General features: G+C 42.6%; 1 protein-coding gene and 1 long non-coding RNA gene across 2 annotated transcripts in view; both read left to right on the top strand.

Annotated features, from left to right (window-relative positions):
• The first annotated feature begins 1,976 nt into the window (after positions 1–1,976).
• On the top strand, positions 1,977–3,692 carry LOC130859604 (60S ribosome subunit biogenesis protein NIP7 homolog). Its single transcript, XM_057747177.1, has one exon. It carries the CDS (start codon positions 2,306–2,308, stop codon positions 2,846–2,848), a length of 543 nt encoding a protein of 180 aa, XP_057603160.1. The 5' UTR covers positions 1,977–2,305; the 3' UTR covers positions 2,849–3,692.
• Positions 3,693–14,489: 10,797 nt separating this feature from the next.
• The window catches only part of LOC130859605 (uncharacterized), a 79,188-nt gene continuing 72,912 nt past the window's right edge, over positions 14,490–20,765 (top strand). Inside the window, exon 1 of the long non-coding RNA XR_009055226.1 lies at positions 14,490–14,564. This is a non-coding gene — a long non-coding RNA (uncharacterized LOC130859605). The remainder of the gene's footprint in view (positions 14,565–20,765) is intronic.

Raw genomic sequence — 20,765 nt, 5'->3', positions numbered from 1 at the left:
ATGCAGAGCGCGCTCCCCTGCAAGCAGCGATCAATATGGTAGAGCGGCCCTCGGATAGGAAAGGTCACACGCGTATATAAACCTCGAAAGGTTTACGAGGCGCAGGTGGTTTACGCTCCTCGGAGATTGCAGTATTAGCATGTCAAAGCTAGACTGCAACCAAGGTATACATGCAGAGTCTCTTCCTGCGGCTCTGGGAAGGCCTGAGCGTGACCCTCTTGATCCTGCAGTTTAAAATCCCTTGGTGGTGCCAGATGCGCCCACCACATTGCTAATGCATCCGGTACCTTCCATTTGCACACTGCTCTTCAGTTTAAGGTTAGTCTTCCTACTTGCATTTCTCATTTGAGCCTCACGAGACAGTGTGAAGTCTGTAGTGAGTCAAAGTCCCATTTTAACAGAAGAGGAACCAAAGGACCAAGTCTGGTGTTCTGTCCACTCTACCACTTGGCACAGCTACAGTGTACATTGGGTTATTTGGATTCTTTTTTAATTTCATTTTTTTTCCCTTTATTGAACAGCTACTACCAGGTCCAAGATGAGGTAATAGGCACACAGAGACATAGGAAGTACACTTCCTACCCTGGATGCTCTGTCCACTGTGGTGCCCCTAGCCACAGGTGGCTATTAAAATTTAAATCTTAGTTAATTAAAATTAAATAAAATGTAAAATTCAGTTCCTCATTTGTACCAGCCCTATTTAAAGAGCTCAATAGACATATATGACTCGTGGCTACTGTATTGAACAGGGCAGAAAGTTCTACGGGTCAGCTCTGTGTGTAGAGGCTAACAACCTAGTGAAGTTTAGGAAAATCTCCCTCTTTTCTGTCCCATTTGCTAGGTTCTGGAAGTTCCGTTGTTTCTCAGTGCATACATGCTTCTTGCTTTCTAAAAGCCCGAGCAGTTTCAGTTTCTCAATAAAGAGGTAAAATGTACACACAGTAGATGCATTCGTTTTCATGCTTAATTTAGTGACTTTGACTAATGTAAACAGCATTGTAGTCACCACCATTATCAAGGCACAGAACTTTTTATATCTTTCCAGAATGTTCCCTTGTGCCCCTTCACAGTTATTCTTCTGTCTTGGTGTAGGCAAACATTGATCTGCTTTCTATCATTATATATTAAATTTGTAGTTCCTAGAGTTTTATATAAATGGAATCATATAATATTCATTCTTTCATCTGCCTTCTTTTGCTCCATTTGAAACTCATCCATGAGAGTCATCCATGTTGCTGCATGTATTACTAGTTAGTTCCTTTCAATCGCTGAGTAGTGTTTTAGGGATATATCACAATTTGTTTATCTACACACCTGTTGGTGGACATTTGGGTTGTTTCCAGTTTTGTCTGTAATGAACATTTGCATACCTATCTTTGTGAGGACATGTTTCCATTTCCTAAAAGTGGAACATCTAGGTCATATGGTAAGTGTATGTTTAACTCTGTAAGAAACTGCCAGACTGTTTCCAAAGTGACTATATCATTTTGCATCCTGTTTAGCAAGGTTGCAGGATACAAGCTCAATGTATAAAAATCAACTGTATTTCTGTATGATAGCTATATACAATTAGAACTGAAAGTTTAAAAGCACCATAAATAATAGCATAAAGTATGAAATATTTAGGGTCAAATTTAGCAAACTATGTGTATGACCTAAGCACTGAAAATAACAGAGTACTGCTGAGAGAAATTTAAAAAGACCTAAGTAAATGGAGAGAAATATACTGTGTGTGTGGATTGGAAACATGACCTTAACATATCATTTCTCCCCAGATTTTTTTTCTTGGTAGAAAGTGACAAACTGAAAATGGAAATCTAAGGGATCTAGAATAGTCAAAACAATATTGAAAAGAATAACAAAGTTAGAAGATTTACATGACAATTTCAAGACATTTTAAAGTTACAGTAATCAGGATGGCATGGTTCCGGTATAAAGAGAGTCTAGATAGAAGGTACTGAAGTACTGGAGCAGGAAAAGATATAGGAAAAGCTTTATGGGAAAGGGTCAAAATAAATTTGCAGTTTTGAGTTTATAAAGAGAGGCTTATAAAGAGGAATTTGTGGGGAGAGCAGAAAAAATCGGATGGGGATTTTATTAATTTGTAATATGCCTTCTGGCATATGATGTAATTCTTCCTCAGTGACAACCTTAAATCTCAAGTAAAGTTCTTAAGAAAATTTTCATAGAGATCCACAGAGGGTAGAACCAAGATGGCAGACTCAGATGAAGGAGAGTATTTGGGGGGCATAAAATATCAAGAGGACGTAGTAAGGAGGATTCGGCGTTCCAACCCAGCGGGAAAATGCGGCCTCTGACTGAAGAGGAGACCTGCGTAATGTTTGAGAAGATAGCAAAATACATCGGGGAGAATCTTCAGCTGCTGGTCGACAGGCCCGACGGCACCTACTGTTTCAGGCTGCACAACGACCGGGTGTACTACGTGAGCGAGAAGATTTTGAAGTTGGCCGCCAATATCTCCAGTGACAAGCTGGTGTCGCTGGGGACGTGCTTCAGAAAATTCACTAAGACCCACAAGTTTCGGTTGCACATCACCGCTCTGGATTACTTAGCACCCTATGCCAAGTATAAAGTGTGGATAAAACCAGGAGCAGAGCAATCCTTTCTGTATGGGAACCATGTGCTGAAATCTGGACTTGGTCGAATCACTGAAAATACTTCTCAGTACCAGGGAGTTGTGGTGTACTCCATGGCAGACATCCCTTTGGGTTTTGGGGTGGCAGCAAAGTCTACACAAGACTGCAGGAAAGTAGACCCCATGGCGATTGTGGTATTTCATCAAGCAGACATTGGGGAATATGTGCGGCATGAAGAGACATTGACTTAAAACGAAATCATCACGAGGACTTGTGGCTGTGTGGAAGGGCCTAGCTTTGTTTCCTGTGTCTGTGTAGGCTCCACCATCATGTTGAATTTTGTCAACACTGTGACCTCTTCAGGGACGTCTTAGTTTAATATTCTCTCTACTATGGACAAATGCAGGCTGGATTCTTATTATGCAGAAATGGCTCAAAAATGGGGTTTCGGATCTTTGATTGTGACTAAATAGAATATTGTGTTTTATATTTGAATCAGAGGGCTTCTTGTTTTGAGTAACAGGTTCTAAATTGTTGGAACTGAGGATAAGAGTAGCTTATTGTTATCTGTGATAACACTTTTCCAAGCACATGATAAGAAGGTAATGAATTTTCTTATTTATTAATACTATGAAAGATAGATATTGCGATATCAGAATAGTAGGTCATGTCTGGGATTTTACAAATGAAATTTGGATAAAATAGAGCAGTTTATTCTGCTGATTTTCTATACGGTAGGTGCTGTGTGGTGTGGAAGAAAAACTTGGATTCAAACACCAGTTCTAACATCTATCAGCTGTATGGCCTTAGATGAGTCATTAAACTTTAATCTTCATTTCCTTCTTCTGTTTCAAAAAACAGCTTAGCTGTCTTCTTAAGAATAGTTTTTAGAATTAGAAATCATAATTGTAAAGCACCTAGCACAGTGCCTGGCAAATGATAAGTGTTGAATAAATGGTAAGAATTACTTTTGTAATGCTTATACTGAGTATTTCTGTTACTAAGAGTAGGATCTTATGAATATCATTTGATTATATTATCTTGGCTTTTACAAGCGGTTTTCTCGATCTTTTTCTTGAATGGTATGATCCCAGGCTGGATATTATTTTTATCACCTTGATTTCTAAAACAATTTCTTTTATAAGTATTTTTTTAATTAAAAAATTTTTTTTATTGAAGTATATAGTTGATGTACAATATTGTGTTAGTTTCAGGTGTACAGCAGAGTGATTCATTTATATATATATTCTTATAAATCTTTAATTACCTGACTGGACTGGACAAAAAGCACTAATCAGAGATCCTGAAGTAATAATTCAGCTCCTCCATCTTTCCCCAATGCCTTCCAAAGTTATTTTTAGAATTAAAATTTTTTTAGTAAAAAACATATCACAGACAAAAAAATTTTTAACTACCTGTATTGTAAAGCAATTTTTATGGTGCATATACTGCATATTTTAAATTCCAAAAGTGACATCTCTAAAAATAAAGCATTTTTCAAGTACAGGAAAAAAAAAAAAAGAGGACGTAGTAAGATCCAGAAGTAAGTAAGTAGAATATAGTCCATAAATGTTTGAAGTAAGAGCAAGTATTTTACAAAAGTATGGGGAAGGCTTTAGAATGTTCCAAGCTGTGGAAGTAGGGTTCAGACCATAGTCAGTCAGATTGTTTATGTCCAGGTAAAGACTTGTCTTATGTAAAGAGAATTCCTGAATCCAGCGCTGGTATATTGTACAACTCTAGGGGGCACTGTTTTCCTGTTATCTGAATTCTCATTGAAAGCTAGTTCTGGAGTTGTACAACCCAACTAGAAGCCCTCATCAGCTGAGTTTAAAAATCAGCATTTTTAAAAAGGCTAGGGGAGTGTGAGGTTTGCAATAATTATATATCAATAATTATATATCAATAGTCTCTCTTTTGTGTTCTTCACTTGTGTCCCTAAAGTATGTTCCTTACATCCCAAACTTCTCAGATAAACACTCAGTAGAAAAGACAGGCAAGGGAAACAGGGAAACCACAATATCAAATGGGACCCCCAAAAGGAATTCTTTGTTTTCTTCCTTCAGTCTTCTCTGATTTAGGGAGTCAGAAAAAGGGAGGAAATCTCTTACGCAGCCTAGATTAAACTTTCAATTTCATATTTCAGACCATTTATAAAGTCCTTTCTTTTTGGATATTCCAAATAATTAGGCATGTCTGAAACAGAAAGTAAAGCACTTTTACTGCTTTTTAATATCAGACATCCATTTCCCCTTCTGTAGTAGTGGTACCCTGCTTTACCTCTGGGGAGTCACCCTCACCCCTGATCTGGGTAGAGCTGACAGTTCTCCCAGTACAGAGCAGCTCTGTTCAAGACAACCAGGGCTTTTATGATTGGTTCTCAGGTGGGGCATGTGACTTAAGTTGGGTCAATCAAAGTGAAGCTTATAACTTTGTGGAAAAGGCTTCCTTCTAAGCTATACTGAAAGTTGGAAGTGTTGTCAATAACTCCTCTATCCCCCTTTAAATTAGTTTAGGTCAGGTTTTATATTACCTCAAAGCAAAACATCCCTAAATGAAACATTGAATTTATTATCTCATCCTCTAAGCCCATCTCAACCTCTCTTGGTTGTTAAAACTGCAGGAGTATTGTTTCAGTCTCAGGATAAGTTAATTGCAATAACAAATGGCTCCAGAGTGTCAGTGGCTTACCACAGTGAGCCATGTGAAGCCCAAGTGGTGTTCCTATCTGGCAGGCAGACTTTCACGTAGGCCTCCTTCAGTCTTGTGGATCTGACATCCTCTTCAGCCTCAGATCCCTCTTCATTCATGGGGAGGATGGGAAGGAGAGTGGAGAAACACATGTGGGAGGTTTTTGTGGACCAGACCTGGATGGGGAACACATCACTTCTGTTCACATTCTTTCCTCAGAGCTCGATTACATGGTACACCCAACTGCAAGGGAGGCTGCGAAAGGCGGTCTACCTGTGGCCCCAAGAGGAAGAGGAAGAGACACTCAAGCTCCAGGATTAGCAAGTGGGGTTGTTTGTTATTTACTCCTCTCCTTGAGTTACTTTATTTAGCTAGCCACCAAGTCCTGTTAATTTTTACTTTGCAATGTCTTGCATTTCTTCCTTCTTCCCCCTTTTCCCTGCCCCCATTTTTCTTTCTTAATCCAGCCCCAACTCTTGCTCTCGTGTGTTTCAACCCATTCTGCATTCCCCTCTGCCAGGCTCCTCACGGGCAGCTGCTGCCTTCCCAGCGTTGTATTCTCAGTGCCTGCAGACATCTTATAAACATCAAGAAATGTCTGCTTTGTGAAAACCTGACAGACTAATCTTCCTCATGCACCAATTTCCGCATGTCATTCCCTTGCTCAGAAATCTTCAGGAGAACTTGTAGCTTACTTTGTCAACCTTGTATGTATCTGCTTGCCTTCAAGCACTCATACCCTTCTTTTTATCCTACTCCACAGCCCTCTCCTCTGCTCCAGCCCAAGTGCCTCCTGTCTTCTGGGCACTATGCCTTCCCTGAAATGCTCTCTTCGTTTACCTCTTCCCTCTGTCTTTCCAAGTACAGATCTTCCTTGACTTTTGATGGGGTTCCATCCTGATAAACCCATTGTATGTTGAAAATATTGTTAGTTGAAAATGCATTTAATACACCTAACCTACCAAGCATCATAGCCTAGCCTATCCTACCGTAAATGTGCTCAGAAAACTTACATGAGCCTACAGTTGGGCAAAATCATCTAACAGAAAGCCTATTTTATAAAGGTGTTGAATACCTCATGTAACTTATTGAACACTGCAGTGAAGGTGAAAAATAGGATGGTTGTCTGGGTACAGAATGGCCATAAGTGTATTGGTTGTTTGCCCTGTGATCGCATGGCTGACTGGGAGCTGCAGCTTGCTGCCGCTGTCCAGCATTGGGAGAGGGTATCGTACTGCCTATTGCTTGCCCAGGAAAGGATCAAAATTCAACATTTGAAGTACGGTTTCTACTGAATGTGTATCACTTTCATACCATTGTAAAGTCAAAAAATTGTGAGTTGAACTGTTGTAGGTCGGGGACCTTCTGTACCATCTTCCCTCAAGGTCCATCCAAGCCCTGGCTCCTGCGTGAACCTTTCCCACTCTCTCCTGCCTTCCTTGACCTCCCCCTTCTTTGAACCATGGCTGCCTGTATTGTTGATAACCAGGGTGACCCTACGTCCTTGCTTTTCTGAGAGAGCCCTGAATGCACATGATCTGTTGTTGTCAGACACATCGGCATAAAAATTAGACAAAGCTGGAGCTGCTCTGATTGCAGGGAAGTGGGCAGAGGTCAGTGCTATAGCACCATACCTCCTGCCCCAGCATCTTCTTGCAGCCTTTTGAGGAGTAGAGTTTAAAAGCCATGGATCATTGGGATTGCCATACATACATTACTAATGAGAAAAAAAATATCAAATTGTACGCTTTAAATATATGCAGTGTATTGTATGTCAACTGTATCTCAATAAAAGTTCTTAAAGAAAAAAAATGTAAAACACTATTACAAAAACAAAAAACCATTGATCAAGTTCCATCCCTTCATTTTACAAATGAGAAAATGGAGGCAACCAGAGAGGTAGACTTGTCTAAGGTCATAGCTGATTGAAATAATCGGAGGCCACAACGCCTGGTTCCTAATGCTGGCGTTCCTGCCTAGCAGCTGCCTCCTGCATAGTCTGTCCTGCTTTTGTCTCTGGAAAATACACCCATGTAGGAGATTCTGAACTCTACAGGGCAACACCTGCCTGGTAGCCTTTCCCATGGTTGCGATTTAAATAATAGTAAATGCTCAATTCATACTTACTGATTTGAATTCCATTTCATATCAGAGGTTTTGAAATATAGTAAACTTAGCCAGGATCTGCGACTAAAACTATGAACCCATATTATGTATGTGTGGCAGAGATTAGAGGGGAACACAGAAAAATAAGAGTAATTTAATTTGATGGCTGGTAGGATTATGGGTGAGTTTCTTTTATTTGTGCCAGGTGTGAGGATGACAATCTAATAAAATTAACTGGGGTCCAGATAACTTCAATGCTACTTTCAATGAAGTTGAAAAGTCTTATTTTTTCCTCTCTTTTTTTTTTTCTAATTTTCTCTTTTTTCTAATTTCAGAGTTTGCTAATTATCTTCTTTGAAGTTCCCTCTAATCTCTTTTTCATTCAAAAACACCCCAGGCATTTGAGAGTGTAATTCACAGAAATTTATTATGAATAATATCAGTGAAATGAATCCTGTAATTATTTACACCATAATTTTAAACATGGTGGAGCACTTGCAGAAGCACGGACCTTGCCTGCACACTACACGTCGATATGCAGCATGAATGAATCCGTTTAGATAAGATGACTATTGGATCTCAAGGATAGAGAAGTCTCAATTATGTTCAATAATAATATACATCAGTTTTTCATAAAGAGACTATCCGCAAAGGACAGAGAACAAAGGCAGGAAAGAAGCTGCTTTGAAGAAAGGCTTGAACGAGATATGGGGTGGGCATGGCATGTGGCTGGGAGCAGGCCAGGCTAAAGCCAGAGTATGAAGTTGCTGGCATCTCAGACCTGCAGTCCTTTGAAAGGGAGGATTCTGTGGCCTTTCTTCGCTAGAATCAGGGACAAGGACCAAGAGCTGCATGTGTGTGAGAGAGATTGGTCGAATGTTTTTATTTCTCAACTCTTAAGATCTGGGGGCCAGTTTTGAAGAGCTGTCTTTAGCAAAATTTGTCATATCACAATCTGGTACAAAGAGAGGAAATGAAATGCTGTTTTAAAATATTTTAAATCACAAGGAAATTGAAGAGTCATCTACAAGTACCTCTTATGGGCCTTGTTAGGAATCTTGTGTAGATCTTGTTGGATTGGGGCCAGAGCTGCCCCATAAAGTTGAGCAGTTTGTGTATTGCACAAAGCCCAGGCTGAGGTGGTGAATCAATCTTGGCTCTACTTATTGAGCTCTGTACTGGCATAAGGCTGCCTTAGCCCAAAGGAATGGTACTTTTTTTCTAATTTACCCAAAGCTGGCTTGCCACACGAAGTGCCCAGAGGGTGTGCACTTTTCTAACTTGCACAAAGACACTGAATAGGTTCATAGTGGCCTGGGAAAGGGAGTAGGGGAGGCTGGAAAGAGAGGGTAACAGTAGAGGAAGAAGATAACAGGGAGAATTTAATTAAGTTGGGAAGAGAAATATTCGGAAAATGTTATAAGATGCCGTGTAATCTATTGTACCATTACTGCCGGGATTCCATTCTCCTGTGTCTTCTACTCGGCTTCCTACCTTCCATCCTCTTTGATTTTCTCCAAGCCCATGGCTTTTCCCTCCATGTAGATGCACAAGACTCCTAAATTTCTATCTCTAGCTCTGGCCTCTTTCCTTAACTTCAGAACTGTCTGTCCAAAAACATATTGGAAATAACTACCTGGGTGGCCCTGATGCATCTTAAATGCCACATGTACCAAACCATATTCATTATCTCCCCTTACCCTAAACTTGTTCTACGTTCTTGACCTTGCAAATCCACATTCACCTCTTTATATTTCCTCTGCCAATGCCTGGGTTCAAGTCTAACAGCATCATAACTGATCGGCCTGCCTCTAACCTCTCCTCAATATACTATGTCTTCCACATTTCTGCCACAGTGATTTTCCTAAAAGGAAAATCTTTCATACTTCTCTCCTCCTTAAAACTCTACTGGTTCTTTTTTGAGTTATAAGATTTCCATGATCGGATCCCTGTATACCTCTCTCCAGCCTTAATTCCTACTTCTGCTCCCTTTGTATTTTATAGCAGCTCTGACCTGGAGCATCCTACCCTTCACCTCTTCGTATCTTTCTCCCTGGTGATCCCTCTGCCTGGGGTCCCTTGCCCTCCTTGTCTACCAGTTAAACTTGTAGACAGCTTTGCTTCCACGAGGAAGCTTTCCCTTAGAGAATTATCCATTTTTCCTTTTGTGCTACCCAATACCTTGTACTGTTTTGGAACATATTTTTTAACATGTCAATCTTTCCTGCTAGATGGAGCTCTGTGATGGTGAATTTTATGTGTCAGCTTGACTGGGCTAAGGGATGCTCACATAGCTTGTAAAACATCATTTTTTGGATGTGTCTGTGAGGATATTTCCAGAAGATATTAGCATTAGCATTTGAATCAGTAAACTGGTAAAGATGATTGCTGTCACCAATGTGGGTGGACATCATCCACTCCATTGAAGGCTTGGATAGAACAGAAAAGCAGAGAAAGGGCAAATCTGCTTTTTTGCTTAAGCTGAGGCATTGATCTTCTCCTGCTCTTAGATACTGGCATTTCTGCTTCTTGGGCCTTCAGACTCAGATTAAGACTTATTTCATTGGCTTCCCTAGTTCTTAGGCTTTTGTGGTAGGACTGAATTACACCACAGGCTTTCCTGGTTGTCCAGTTTGCAGACGGCAGGTGGTGGGACTTCTTGGCCTCCGTAATCATGTGAGCCAATTCCTATTATAAATCTCCTCTTATCTCTGTCTCTCTCTATATCCTACTCATTCTATCTTCCTGGAGAACCCTGAATAATACAGGCTCCATGACATCCAGGGTGAAGTCTTGGTCATTTATGTGTAATCCATGTGTGTAATTTTCTGGCCTTGTCAGCCTGTGCCTACTCCAAACAGTCATGTAATGTGTGTTATATCTTACACCCAAATGGTAATGGAACAAGTCTTCTCCTGTCCACGTGCCAGAAATCGGCTTTCTTTCCAATGAGGCTTCTGGGTAAATTTCCACTCTTACTCCAACTGTGGTTTTAGACTGAAGAAGACCCATGCAAGCACTAGCCTACAGTTGCTACCAAAAATAACCGTCTTTGGAAGTGAAAGGTCACACATAGTCTCAGAGTCCCCATCAAATCTCTGCTGGGCCTCTCCGTGAAGAATCTCTCAGCATCTCCAAGCTGGTGATGGGCCACTTAACCTAAGATCAGCCAAGACGTTGCCTGGCTGTGACCTGCATAGTCTAGCCCCCAGAGTTGAACTGGGCAGATCAGGTGTTCTTACTTGGAAATTTGAAATTCAAAACGCTGAAACACATTGTCAGTTGGTAGGAGGGTAAAGAGATGAAAGGTTGCTGAGCGGTAGTTCTGGGACCCTAGCCAGCCAAATCTTGGATAAATTGCTGCAGCGTGAAGCCAGCAAAACTGTGAGTGAGCAGGGGGAAGCCAGCTGGTGGAGACGGAGAAAGGAGCAAACACATGAGGGTACCAGCTTTGTTACTGATGAGGCACCAGCACAAGTAGCTTGAGATTTTCTGCTGCTAATGTCTATAAAGATACCGCAAATCCAGAACACCCTGAAGCTTTAGTTCCCATGAGAACTGGCTGTACCATGGCTCAGTATCCTGACATCCCTGTGTCTTCCCTTACCTCTTACTTATTCTTAGAGTCATCTGCCCCCGCCCCCGCCACCACCCACCACCACCCCACCAGTGAATTAGGTCTCATAGTTCTCTGTTCCTTCCACCTTGACAGCAGGGATGTGATGAACACTTGTTGAGTTATACCATATGAATTTAAGAAAGAACAAGAGGATGTAAGTTGCTGTGGTCAAGCAAGGCTTTCTGGAAGAACTAGGACTCTCGTGGGAGAATGGTAGAGGGAGAGATATCCCAGGCCTGAGACAGAGCACAGTACATGATCCCAGGTCATGCCAAGGAAAAGGCTAGTTAGAGAGCAGTAATTTGTAATTATGTGGGGACAGTGAAGGCGTGAGCGTCCTCGCGTGGTTTTTCAGACTGCCAGCAGCCCTCAGTTCCATTTCCCCAAGTCATCATTTGGATTTGTCTGACCCCAAAAACTTGGGAAAGACAAAGAATAACTATTAAAGAAATCATACTACGCCATGGAAGATGGAAAGGTAAAATTGTGCTGTAATAATCCCGCAGACAGAATAAATGTTGTAGTGGATTATTATGTTGTCTAAAGACAGTCTTTGTGAATGGTGAATGACACTTGTGAAATTTCCAGCTATTTACTTTGCAGTGCTTCCATTTCCATTCTATTTGGAGTGATGGTTTCTCCTCTCCGATGCCTCCCCCTTTCCTTCATCTTGGCAGTGGGAAATAACCTGACAAGGTGCTTTCAGGAACTCTCTCAAGGTTCAGCACTCAAAGTTCTCCAGAATTCAGGAAAGTTCCTCTTTTCAATCGTGTAACTGTATGTGTGTGTGTATGTGTGTGAGGGTGTGTGGGGCAGGGCGGGGCGGGGGGAGGGAGGGAGGGAGTGAGAGAGAAGAGAGAGAGAAAACTGCAAAAAAGAACAGGCAGCACTGGCCAGCTGCCATGGACACAGACATCCATGAAGAGGCATTTGGGCAGAAACAGCCCAAGGGTTGGGGAAATACTTCAGGATAAAGCAAAACTCTTCAACATGCTTGAGCTTTGTAGAACAAACCTAAATGTGGCTTATGCACCCTTCTAAATCTAAACTTTTCCAGCATTTTAAATTAATGTTTAATATTTCATGTACTTTAAAAAACTAGGTAATACATCTATGGCACAACATTTAATATTTGCATGAAAGTTTATAGTGAAAATCAAATCACTTTCCCACTCCTGTGCCCAAGTCTATCAGGATCTTTCTTTGGAGACACCTTTTTTTTTTTGTAACATGACTTTTCTTTTTATTTATTTATTTTAAAGTTTTATTTATTTATTTATTTATTGGCTGAGTTGGGTCTTCGTTGCTGTGCACAGGCTTTCTCAAGTTGCGAGGAGCGGGGGCTACTCTTTGTTGCGATGTGCGGACTTATTGCTGTGGCTTCTCTTGTTGGGGAGCACAGGCTCTAGGCACATGGGCTTCAGTAGTTGTGGCACATGGGCTCAACAGTTGTGGCTTGCGGGCTCTAGAGCACAGGCTCAGTAGTTGTGGTGCACAGGCTTAGTTGCCCCGCAGCATGTGGGATCTTCCCAGACCAGGGATCGAACCTGTGTCCCCTGCATTGGCAGGCAGATTCTCAACCACTGCACCACCAGGGAAGCCCTTAACATGACTTTTAAGACAGTCAAGGCATTAACCAGCGTATGTGTATATATCTTTTTTCTCCTCCTTTTAAATGCACATTACAGCATACTATGCACACTGTTTTATACTTAAATTTTTCATTACTTAGTATATATCTTGGAGATAATTCCAGAACATATAATGTCAGGACTTAGATGCTGCTGTAATTTTTAACGGCTACGTGGTATTCATTCTATTGTATAAATGTGCCATCACTTGTTTGACAAGCTTTTTCTTGGTAGTGTGGGCTGACTTGTGTCCTCCCAAAATTAATAAGCTGAAGTCCTAACTCCCAGTACAGACATTTTCATTTATTTTTTTAATTGAAGTATAGTTGATTTACAATGTCGTGTTAATTTCTGCTGTACAGCAAAGTGACTCAGTTATACATATATATACATTCTTCTTTATATTCTCTTCCATTATGGTTTATCCCAGAATATTGAATATAGTTCCCTGTGACAATTACTTTTCGAGGTCAGTAGTTTTCCTGTGCCCAGGTGAGGAAGCTAAAGCCCAGAGGGGTGAGGTAACTTGCTAAGGTTGCCCAGAAAGTTTGTGGCAGAACCAGGCTTTCTGATTCCTAGCCTAGTGCTTCTTCCTGAGATGAGTAGCTTTCCAGCTGTCTCTTTTTTTAAGCCCCAAATATCTTTCTTCTAATGAAATCATTCAAGATGTCCAACATGTGAAGCATGTATGGCTGGAACTGCTCCAGATGAAAATGGGGTAAATGTGGGGGTTTCTATAGCTCAGCTACCCCTTCCCCAAGCACAGCTGGGCCCTGAACTTTGTCTGAGGAGGGACGCCCAAAACACAGCTCCCAGAGCACCTAGTCTCACACAGAACACAGACAAGCTCCCTGTTCCATCAAAAAAGGACATTTCCCACTTAGAAGGGATGCAAATTCATTTTTATTTAATTTAAAATTTTCTTTATTTATTTGGCTGTGCTGGGTAGTTGCAGCATGCAGGATCTTTAGCTGCGGCATGCGAACTCTTAGTTGTGGCATGTGGATCTAGTTCCCTGGCCAGGGATGGAACCTGGGGCCCCCTGCATGGGGAGTGTGGAGTCTTAGCCACTGGACCAGCAGGGAAGTCCCCAGGTTCATTTTTATACAGGCCAGCCATAAGCACAATTTTATCTGGTGGTGATTTATTCTTTCTCTCCCACCCCCTGCCATTTCTCTTGAGTCACATCTCCAGCGCTCTGTGTGCTTAATCTCTCACTTATCCCTTCTGCCCTGCTAGCTCCTTGAGCTGAGATGCTTTCATCCTGGCAGGTGAACGCCACAAGCCTTTAAGGAGGGGTAAAATGAGATGGAGAAGTAATCAGAGGCCCCAAGGCTGCTTTAGGTGATGTTTGTTCAATTTCACCCCCTCTCCTGCTGAGCTTCAGGTTTTCCATTCAGGCTCATGAATGCCACGCCTGGGGCGTTCCAGCTGAGCTGTCTGTAGCTGAGCCAGAGTTTGTAGATGGCTGGAAAAACAATGTGCTGAAGAAGCAAGACCTCCATGCTGTCCTCCTGTTGGGACTCACCCCAGTAGCCTCAGCCAGGCCTCACACAACCAGGTGCTGAGATGGTCTGCCCTGCGCGGTGTGGGGAGAGAGCAGCACCCAAAGCCCTCTCTCCCTCCCTCCCTGGGCTGGGAATGACTGAAGGGTGAGCCGGCGTCAAGGATGCAGGGTAGACTTGCCAAAGTGAGAGGGGTGTGTATGAGCCATTGAGAATGACTCATGAGCGTTCCACCTGATGCAGGAATGTCGGCCCTTCCAGGATATGCTGTAGGAGATGCTCAGTGCTAGAAAACCCTCCCCAGTGCCACACCTGTACACTCCACACTGTTCCTGTTTTCCAGATGGGGAAAAACAAGACTATAAAAGGGAAGCTGGATTCCAAAATGACACTCAGAGACACTTCCATTTTTCAGGTGAGGATTTTGGTTTAAAGTGGCTATTGACACTGGGGAGACTGTTCCAAGAGTGTGAGTCTTCCTGAAACTGCACATTCCATGACGGATGGCTGTTCCCATGGCCCCTGTCCAGATGGCAGCTCTGCGTCTGATGCGTAACCATAACTTACATTTCCATAGCAGTTTGTAGTACCAGGAGCTCTTTCCCATATACATCAAACAGCGTTCAGTGCAGGTAACAGAAACCGCTTTAGTAGTTTAAGCAGAAGGGGGTTTAATATAGAGAATCAGGTGCTTGAACAGGCTTCAGGCTGTGCTTCCGTGAATGATTCCTAGAGCTGGATCCCAGAGCTGGCCTAACCAGAGAGCATCTACTTCTGCCACAATCAGGAAGCCAGTCCCAGAAATGCTGGCTCTAAGAGTATAATTCTTTGTAATTTGGAGATCAGAACTATTATTGGTTCCAGCTCCAATGTTGATCTGTGCTAGCAGAATGCATACCTCATGCCTTAACTTTCTAAATTCAAGTCCTTTGCAAAGACATCGCCGCAAGGGAGTCTGGAAACTAGGTTTTAGCCCTGCAGCCTCTGCAGTATAGGAAGGCACACTAGAAAATTGGATAGATACATCTGTTCTGTATCTGCCATCTCATATTACTTCTCACTTAGTATTCACAGGAAATCTGAAAGGGACAAGAAAAGTGGTGGTCTCATTTAGCACATGAGGAAAGGGGGTGTGATGGCGGGGCTGGAGAGAGAATAACAGGGAGATGCAAGGGTCAGGGACTGTCGCTCTGAGCGAGTAAGTTTGTGTTGAGGTCTAGAGAATGCTAGGGGTTTGACTAGATGAAGGGCTGAGCAGGAACAGTATTCTAGGCAGGAATAGCATGCATAAAAGTTCTGAGTCTAGAGGGAGCGTGATCCAGCTGCAGTACTGAAAGAGAGGAGGGTGTGCCTGTGGGCCAGGGAGAGAAGGACCTGGAATGAGGCTGCAGAGGTACCAGATGCTGACAGGCAAGCCCTGTACGCACCATTGAGGAGTTTTGCCTTTGTCCTAAGAACAATGGGAAGCCATTCAAGCATTTTATGGGAGGGGGTGTTGGAAGTGTGTGTGGGACATGATCATGTTTAATTTTGAAAAGGTGACTGGTGGTGGTGTGTGTCCTAATACCATGCCTGTATTCAGTTAACCTCGGTCTGCAATTTGCCACCAAATTCTCACTCTCCTGTATTACTAAGGGGGTTTATTTTTGCGTCATCCCCATTCTTTCATTCCAAGCAACAGGAGAAAAACAACAGCAAGAAGAGGTCTACAAATCTTGGAGGGTATTTGGAGGGGTTTTACGTTCGTATAGATAAAAAGCCTCTGGGAGAAACCATTAATTTCCTTTGTAGCTACTTTAGGATGTTGGGGGTGGGGGTGGCTTCAGTGTGAGCTGCTGAAATGTTTCTGCATATTGTTCTGCGGGTGGAGCTCAACAAGGTGTGGAAATGAATCAGCAGGCGAGGCCTCTGATGGTGCCTCTGAGCCTCTAGACATTGGCCGTGTTGGGCGGCCTTGGCCCCGCTCGGGGATAGGTTGGTGGAGGCTGGGTCTCCTCTCACTGACCAGCAACTCAGGGGCTTGGCAGCACATAGCCAAAGCCTGTTTCAAAGAGATCACAAAGGTCATCAATTTAAAAACCAGACATGACTGTACTCCAGAAAGACCACATGTTTTAAAAGAACTGACTCCTGAGAGTCATGGGACTCAACTTCCTCCAGAAACCTTTCTCCCCAGAGGAACCCAGCTTCTTAGCACCTTCCTCCAAGTAGGATTCGGCAACCGGTAGTCTCACCTGAGATGGAGTCTCACCTCCGAGTCTCTTAACCAGGTGTGAGCTTCTTAAAGGAAGGGATTACACCTTCCATACGTCTTTGTATACCTTACAACATTCATCGTGGTTGGTTTATGGTCTGAGTTGAAAATATTCACACATCCCAAGATTCTTGACTCTCTTTGAGTCATGGTGGCCGTGGGGTGGGGTGTTTTTGGACCCCATGTTAGCAATCTTTGTTTAAACTAAAACTTCCACAGGACTTTTTGGAAGTGAACCTCTTTCTGGTTCTCCCAAGCCTATACCCTGGGGGGTTGTCCACGCTGGCCCTGAGACCAGTGACCAGGCATAGGAAGTGTGCTTCGTGAGGTCCCCCTGGGACAGCGAGTGGAAGCAGCTGCAGTCCTTGTGGGCACGGCCTCCCCCTTCCTGCAGAGGTGTGCAGAGTCAGAGCTAGCCTGCAGATGCATTGTGAGACGAGTACTAACAACCATTTAACTGTGTGGGCCAGAGACATCTATGCTCACTGCTTGCTCTGCTTTTCTTTTATTGCTTTTCCCAGAAAAATTGCTAAGGTAGGGAGCCCTGTGTGGCTCACATGCGGATGTGGCTCACATTGCTGGCTGCTTTTCACAGCCACTGCTGCCCACCTGGGGCAAGCACCGGATCGAGGCATTTTGGCGTCTCTTTGTATGAGCAGTCAGAATGTGTTGGATTTGGTGCTCTGAAGCGCACTTCTTTGCTCAGTTGAAAACATCATCTCTGCTTTTCCATCCTCTGCTACCAGATTCGAATGGAAACTCAGGAGACTCATTTCTATTTATCTTTAGGGAATTCTTAAAGACATAGACACCAAGAAGCCAAAGCATTACCCATTTTTTTCTATTAAAAATGGTAACAATGAAGTTGATAAATGATTCATGAAGTAGAACATTTCGGGCAGATAGTGTAGTCAAATTCATAGAGGCTGAAGGTAAATCGGGGGCTGCTAGGGCTGGGGGAGGGGAGAATGGGGAGTTATTGCTCACTGGGTACAGAGGTTCACTTCGGGGAGATGAAAAAGTTCTGGAGATGGATGCTTGTCCAACAACGTGAATGCACTTAATGCCATTGAACTGTACACTTAGAAATGGTTAGAATGGTAAGTTTTATGTATATTTTGCCACATTTAAGAAAACTATCGTGGACAGAATTACCTCAGCAGAGAGACACTAAACGTGTTGAGTTTTAGCTTGGGGGCTGTGTGTGTGTATATTTATATTAAAAGTAACCAGTTTCCTGAAAACATATAACCTGCTCCCGGCCAAGAGGCTCTTTTCCTGTGCTTTTGTGCATCCTGAAGCTGTCTCCACAGTGTGTTGGTCAGGAAGTGGGTGACTCATGGGGCGTTTATGACAGATCCCTGAGTCACACACACACACACACACACACACACACACACACACGTCGCCTCCCCCACAGGCTCCTAAGACAGGCAGTGATTTGGATGCTGCCAGAGAAATGTGCCTGTGTGCTGTTGCCAGGCACGTTCCTGAGCAGCCTCTCCTGTGGTTTAGTAAGAAACGGAAGCTGTGGCCACAGCTCCCAACCCCAGGCCCAGCGTTATGTCTTTCTGGGTCTCTCTTTAAGGTCAGCCTGAATGGCGGTGGCAGTGAGAGCAGTTGGTACCGGAAGAGCCCGGTGCCCACTGGCCTCTGTGGGCCGCACCTGTTTCAGGGGCCTGTTCACACCTCGATGGGAATGGTGCTGGAGGTAGGCACACAAGACGGCAGGTGTAGTCCGGTCAATCACAGGGCTGGTCTGACATCTTCCTCGTGGTCATAAATTGGTTTGGGAGCTACTCAGTTACGTAAAGAAATGTAGGGCTGTGCTGGACATTAGGAGACCCGGCTTAGACTTGGCTCTGCCACTAGCTCCTTTGGTTACCATGGTAAATCACTTAAACGTTCTGGCCTCGGTTTCCTTCTAGATCAGAACTGGCTGGCACACAGCTCACATGCCACCTACCCCGCCTGAGTCCACAGCAGACACCACTCCCGCTCACAGTCCTTCCCATACAGCCCTCTTGTACCTCTTTCAAAGAATTTGAGTTAGCATTTCAGGTGACACCTCTTTGCCTCCTAAGGTTGGTTCTCAGTTCTAACTTAGAATCACTGAAGAGTGTTTACAAAATACAGATGTCTGAACCCTACCCATATGGGTTCTGATTTGATTGGTCTGGAATGTGCCCCAGGCATTGATATATTTGAAAAACTTTCCAGGTGATTCTATTGTGTAGTCAGGATTGAGGACCACTGGTTAGATGGTCACTAAGAGCTCATATCCAATCACTCTATGAACAGATGTTGGCAATAAGATGGCAGTTAGGCCATGCTCTGGTGGCAAGAACAAGAGGTTGGGAACCAGGAGACCTGGGTCTTATAGTGTTCCCTTATAATTCACTGTGATCTTGACTGAGTTATTTATTCTTTTTGAGCTTTAGACTCCACATGTATAAATTGGGAATAATAATCTCTTGAGCTGCCTCTTTCACCATATTTTAGGAGGATAAAATGGTAAAAGATAAACGAGAAAAGTGCTACATCGTGTTACATAAATTATTCCATTTCAATAACCCAGGTGCCCCCAAATACTTTTAAAAATTTTTAAATAAAAAATTGAATTCAATCCCTTAAGAGGATTTGATGAAGATCAAGTGAGATAAAATACACAGCAGCACCCAGCACGATGCCTGGCCAGTGTGCGATAAATGCTTGTTTGAACGTTTTGGTGGCAATTACTGCAACAGTTAATCACACATGGAGTTTTATGTGCCTTAAAGGAAGGATAAACTCATTTCTGTGGTTGCCTTGTTAGAACTGGTTCTTCATTTTATTTTTCTAAGGTAAAAAATTGTGACGTTAGTACTTAAAATAGCCTCCTTATAAAATATGCAAATGATAGAGAAGTAAAAAGAGCAAAATACGAGTCTTCCTTATCTTCCCCACCCGCTACTCCCTCTCCGGAAATAATCACCAACAGTGATTGAAGTGTATTCGTCTAGGCTGGCCTTTTTCTATGCATTTACATCACACATACACACACATGAAAGGTTTTTTTTCTCATAGAAATGGGATCTAGTATAATATTCTACAGCTTACTTAACAGTGTGTGTTAGGGGTCATTCTGTGACTTCTGGCAAGTTATTTAACTCTCCTTGCCTAGTTTCATCGTCTGCAAGGGGGTAATAATAAGACCATTATAAGGTTTGAATTAGTTAATATTTGCAAAGTGCTGACAGTAGTGTCTAGCACTTTTCTGTGGTTAAGCTCACAGTCAATCTTAGAGAAATAAAGATCTCCCTAAATGTTTATTATGTAATGGTCTAAAAATAAAAAAACACTATCTTCATTTGTGCTGAACTTAGAGATAATTGTAAAAAATACTGCTCCCCCCTGCCCCCGCAAACCCCACAAGAGGCTGTTTTGAAAGTATGTACCTCCCTTACCAACCTTTCATACTTCACACAATGAATGATGGGCACTGGGACCCAAGCTTGGGGACTTCAGTGATTTTATCCTAATGGATGTCCTGATCTCAGCCTTTTTAGTCCACTTGTGCACCTCGGTTTCTCTACTGGAAAGCTAGGTACAATATTATCCATGAGGCAAGGGACTCGAAGTGGTTACAGCTCATGGTAGTTCATGACGTCCCAAAGTGTTCACCAGCACGGCTGAGGAGCAGTGGGTCATGACCTTGTCTTTAATTTCTCTTTGGGTTTTGTTAGGGAAGGTACTGGAGAGGAGAAGATATTGGCATTTTGCCTCAGGAAGAATTTTGATCAAGGATAAACATATTCCAAGATGCCATGAAGCTGAAGTCACATGAATGCTAAGTGATTTCTTGGCATCAAAAATCAGTCTCTTTTATGTCAGTCCTAAAAAAAAAAAATAAACACTTTTACCTTCTTCAGTACCGGGAATAGCCAGGTTGGCTTCAGCTATTACAGCAAAAGCTTTTAAAATAATTACTTCTAGAATATGATAATATTAATGATTAGCTTTGTGTTAAAATTGAAGAGATAAGTAGTTAAATACTAGGAATAATAAACCTTGGAAGTGTCATTGTGTAATAAGTTTGCCCTTTACAAGTATCATTTTTCAAAGATTTTACTCATAGTAAATTGTTCAGGAAAAATTAAATCCCTCACTAAGTAACCCCTTTTCTACAATTTAGGTGACTTCTTAAAATGATCTTTGATTTTCATACATTAGAGTCAGACCCTTCAAAACAACAGATTTTTTAAGAAGTAATGACACTCATTTATGGAGTGCTTTCTATGTGCTGGGCACTTGCACGCGCAATCTTATTAACTCTGCAAACACCCCTATGGAGTCATAGTGATTATTATCACCCCGTTTTAG

The sequence above is a fragment of the Hippopotamus amphibius genome, chromosome 8 (assembly GCF_030028045.1).
Source record: "Hippopotamus amphibius kiboko isolate mHipAmp2 chromosome 8, mHipAmp2.hap2, whole genome shotgun sequence".
NCBI classification, from domain to species: domain Eukaryota; kingdom Metazoa; phylum Chordata; class Mammalia; order Artiodactyla; family Hippopotamidae; genus Hippopotamus; species Hippopotamus amphibius.
The sequence above is the reverse complement of the archived record's forward strand: the minus strand, read 5'-3'. Positions and strand labels throughout refer to the sequence as shown.

Bases quoted from the DNA above. Each gene is read 5' to 3' on its own strand.
- LOC130859604 (XM_057747177.1), top strand. From the start codon at position 2,306: ATGCGGCCTCTGACTGAAGAGGAGACCTGCGTAATGTTTGAGAAGATA.